General features: G+C 35.0%; 1 protein-coding gene across 1 annotated transcript; it reads right to left on the bottom strand.

The window, feature by feature from the left end:
* Nucleotides 1–595: 595 nt before the first annotated feature.
* LOC18589517 (chaperone binding / ATPase activator) lies at nucleotides 596–3015 on the bottom strand. The gene is made up of 6 exons (XM_018126457.2): nucleotides 2596–3015; nucleotides 2437–2490; nucleotides 2260–2340; nucleotides 1925–1994; nucleotides 1741–1829; nucleotides 596–1076 (listed from the first exon to the last, which is right to left on the bottom strand). Exons 1-6 carry the CDS (start codon nucleotides 2758–2760, stop codon nucleotides 942–944), a joined length of 594 nt encoding a protein of 197 aa, XP_017981946.2. The 5' UTR covers nucleotides 2761–3015; the 3' UTR covers nucleotides 596–941.
* Between the last annotated feature and the right edge of the window lie 663 nt (nucleotides 3016–3678).

The following is a 3678-nucleotide window of genomic DNA, read 5'->3' as shown; positions in this document are numbered from 1 at the left end:
GATCGAGTTTGATGTGATACGTTATGCAGTACCAAATTAGTCGGATTCGGATATATGACTTTGTTGGGTTGATATTATAAGCAAGATGTCTACTTCCTTGACAAACTTCAAAATTTGAGTTGAATCAAGTGTTTCTTCAATGTTTTTTTCTTTAAAAAAGAAAAAGTCTTGCATTAAAAGCATTGAGGAAAGCCAGTGCTGCCAACAAACAGAGATAATACACAGGATTTGGACCACTCATAAGCCAACTCCTGTTTCTCTGTTTCACATATTCCCCTCATCAAATTTCATTTACATGACATGCAAGAACCAAAAAATTTACACAATTCAACACGCATGTAATCATGATGACCCACGTATCCATACAGAACCCTCCCACCTTCCCAGTTTCAGTTCATAATTCATAATTTAGTAGTAACAATAATTTGAAAAAAATATTACAAAAAAGATAATATAGCCAATTAATCTTTTCTTAAGGTACAATTTGTTTATATCTTAGAATATATATAAAGTAAACAGCATTAAGTGTTAAAAAAAAAAAGACAGTTTTAAGGTACAAAAAAAATGGATAAAGAAAATAAAACAGAAGTAAAAATAATACCAAGACAAGTAAAATCTTTTATCAAATGGTTCAGTGTCTTTTTTCCTCAAGATGTGATATAAAGATCAATCAAATGCAAGCAAAACACAAGACAAATATTTGTGGAAACTTGCAATTCCGTAGTACCACATGCAGGAAGGCAATCCTAGTCGTCTTCGATCTCAACAATAGTAGCAAATTGAAGCATTGCTAGAAAGCTTTGCCTCCTCAACAATCTTATGCTCCATTACATCAAATGGATAAGTAGTGGATAACAAGAGATGAGAGAATACAGGTACAGTCCAATAAATTTTGTTAAAACCAGAGTTTAAATGAAGACAAACCCCATACTTTTGCCATGCTACCTATCTTTCAGTTCCTGTTCAAATTGAAGCAATTTCTCACGGACAGGCTGCAAAAATAGCTTCAAGTCCTGGATAATCTGCAGCTTATCTTGCTGCAGAAGATCCTTCTCTTCACTAAGCTGCACCTCCATCTATGATTATGCAAAAATATGAAATTTTTAGTTAGTTTCCATCATCTTTGTCAAGCTCTAATTACAGCTCAAAAAGATGATAGGTTACTGTCTCCTTAAGCATGTCTCAGTCCTAGGTGTAAAATGTAATGAATTCAAATAAAGTTTTCCTCTCAAAGATTAAATAAATGATTACAAGCATGCTTAAAACAGCCTCTTTTAACAGCACAACTCCCAAGGGCAGAAATGTGGTCAGAACACTAACACTTCTAAGAGATGAAGCAAGCTACGGGATCAAAATGTTGTGCTCAGGCCGCACAATAACATCTATATGTCTTTATTTTTTTTCTGTTTCTAAATTCATGATGAATATGATATTTTCGTCTTCATTCTTTACTCTGGTTCCAAACCTCACAATGGCAATTTCAAGAACCTTCAATGGTCAATGTTAGGTTCATTAATTAATGCTGTCTTTTTCATTTTATTTGGTAATATTTATGTGATAAACAGTAGCTCCAGACATATCCTAGGGCAAAAGTAGTCATCCTATGCTTCCCATAGGTGCATACACCATAATGTGTTTGGTTTTAGGTATAACAAGAGCTATGCAAGAAGTTCTATCCCAACATATCTTCTATTTCAAGTAGATTTTTCTATGGAACTCAGCTGAAGACATAGATCATACCTGCAAATCATCCAGCTCACCAAACGAGAATTCTGGGATATCTATATGGCCCTTAACAGTTTTTCTCTCGTCCCGTAGAAGCCACTCACCTGATTTCAGTTTAGACCCAATTTGATCAGCAAGTAATAAATAGACTACAAAGTAAAGGATGATATCATATCATATCATTTTAGACCTAAGTTACCTTTGATTTTTAACGTCAACTCATAAGTGTAGCCAACACGCTTCTTGTTTCGCACAGTCACCAAAAATGCCTGCTCAATCAGGAAATATACACCAGTGAGAAATCCATTTTTTATTTACATGAATATCATTACCAAGGACTGATGAGCCAGAGAACATAGCAGGTGAGTTAAGAATAAGGTTAATATCTACAGCAAGATATGCACAGCCTCAGGTTATGGATTAGCTACTTCAACGGTGTGAAGGAATGCAAGACAAAAGCTTTAACAGAGAAAAAATTCCGTAGCAGAATAAAATAAGAATTTTGATGAAAAATGAAACGTTAGAAGCACTAACATCGCCAGCACAATTTGTTACATCAGCGATTTCAGCCTTGCCGCAAGAGAAGTCCAAGGAAACCACTGATTTAAGCAACTCCTGGAAAAATAAAACTTGGCTTTCAGTACATTTTACCCTTGTATACATAGGATGTGATTAAAAAGAAGAAAGAAACAACGTTATTGCAAAACAGACCTTTATTCTCTGGGTAGCCCAGTTATTAAGGTTTTTCTCCTCCCAAGTTCCAGCCTGCGTGGAACAAGGAAAAACATCGAATGGAACTCGTGGGTATTAACAAAAGTGCAGATCATGGATGAAAATAAATAAAAGGAAGCATGAGCAGGAAGAAATTACCCGATTCCAGACAGAACCGAGAGTTGCAGGGTGAGATTGGTTGCAAAGGATGTCTTGAGGGGTGAGTTTCTTGGGAAGAGGGAGGGGAGCGGCGTCCTCTTTAGCTTCTCTCACCCAATAAGTGTAGGATGCTCCCTGCTGCTTCTCCACTCCTCCATTCTCCATTTGGATTGATTTCTCTCTATGCTTGCGGATCAAATCCAGAATCAATCAAATTATTGTTATTATTACTATTATTAAGAGAACGGACGAGGAGTAAAAGCAGGGGATCTTATTCTTCAACAAAACTTGCCCCCAGCCCTCCTTTCCTCTGTTTCCGGAACCTACCCTACAATCTTCTCGCTTCCAAGCTCTGACCTGGAGTCTTTCCTTGGTTGTGCCCTTGACACTTCTTCCATTAATTTATGTGGGAAACTATCAGTTCAGTCTGTTGGAGCAATAATAATATCTTCATCAATGATAACCGAGAAACAATTAAACTTTAGTGTAATGCAATAATTAGTTACAGGTAGAGGTGGGTAGGATAGGCAATTCCCCATCGAAGTGCCCTCATGTTTGAGCTATTTTTATTTTAATGGAGTTTATTTTAAGTTTAAATCATTTTAGATTTTATATTTTTGAATTCAAATTATTTTATTTTAAATTTAAATGCACAAGTTTAAAGAGTAAAAGTAAGGATAAATGACACAAAGAATTTATAAAAATTTGACCCTATCTATAAGTGCTTCCGTCCTTTCCCTTATCAAGTTAAGGAATTTAATCCACTAGTGAATAAATTCAATATAATACCTTTTCAAGGATTAAGTATAACTATTACCTTTTCAAGGTTTAAGTACAACTTTTAAACACTACCTTTTTATGGTTAAGGTATAACTTTTGTTCCTTTTAAGGAGTAAGTACAATCTCAAAATTCTACCTTCTAATGGCTAAGGTATAACCATTTTCTTTATAAGGTGAGTTTTGATAATAAGTACAATATTGGAAGAGTATGATTGGTACAAGGATATATTCAAAGAATAGGAATGAAAGCACTAAGAACTTGAAGCTCAAAGATAGCTTAAAAGCTAAGTGGAAGAATGTGTT

The sequence above is a fragment of the Theobroma cacao genome, chromosome 9, assembly GCF_053813885.1.
Source record: "Theobroma cacao isolate CCN51 chromosome 9, ASM5381388v1, whole genome shotgun sequence".
Taxonomy (NCBI): Eukaryota; Viridiplantae; Streptophyta; class Magnoliopsida; order Malvales; family Malvaceae; genus Theobroma; species Theobroma cacao.
The sequence above is the reverse complement of the archived record's forward strand: the minus strand, read 5'-3'. Positions and strand labels throughout refer to the sequence as shown.

Excerpts from the sequence above, each read along its gene's own strand:
- LOC18589517 (XM_018126457.2), bottom strand. The coding sequence starts at position 2,760 with ATGGAGAATGGAGGAGTGGAGAAGCAGCAGGGAGCATCCTACACTTAT. Across the intron at positions 2,341-2,436 it reads GGGCTACCCAGAGAATAAAG|GAGTTGCTTAAATCAGTGGT; the intron begins GTCTGTTTTGCA and ends TTATTTTTCCAG. Across the intron at positions 1,077-1,740 it reads GTGAGCTGGATGATTTGCAG|ATGGAGGTGCAGCTTAGTGA; the intron begins GTATGATCTATG and ends GCATAATCATAG.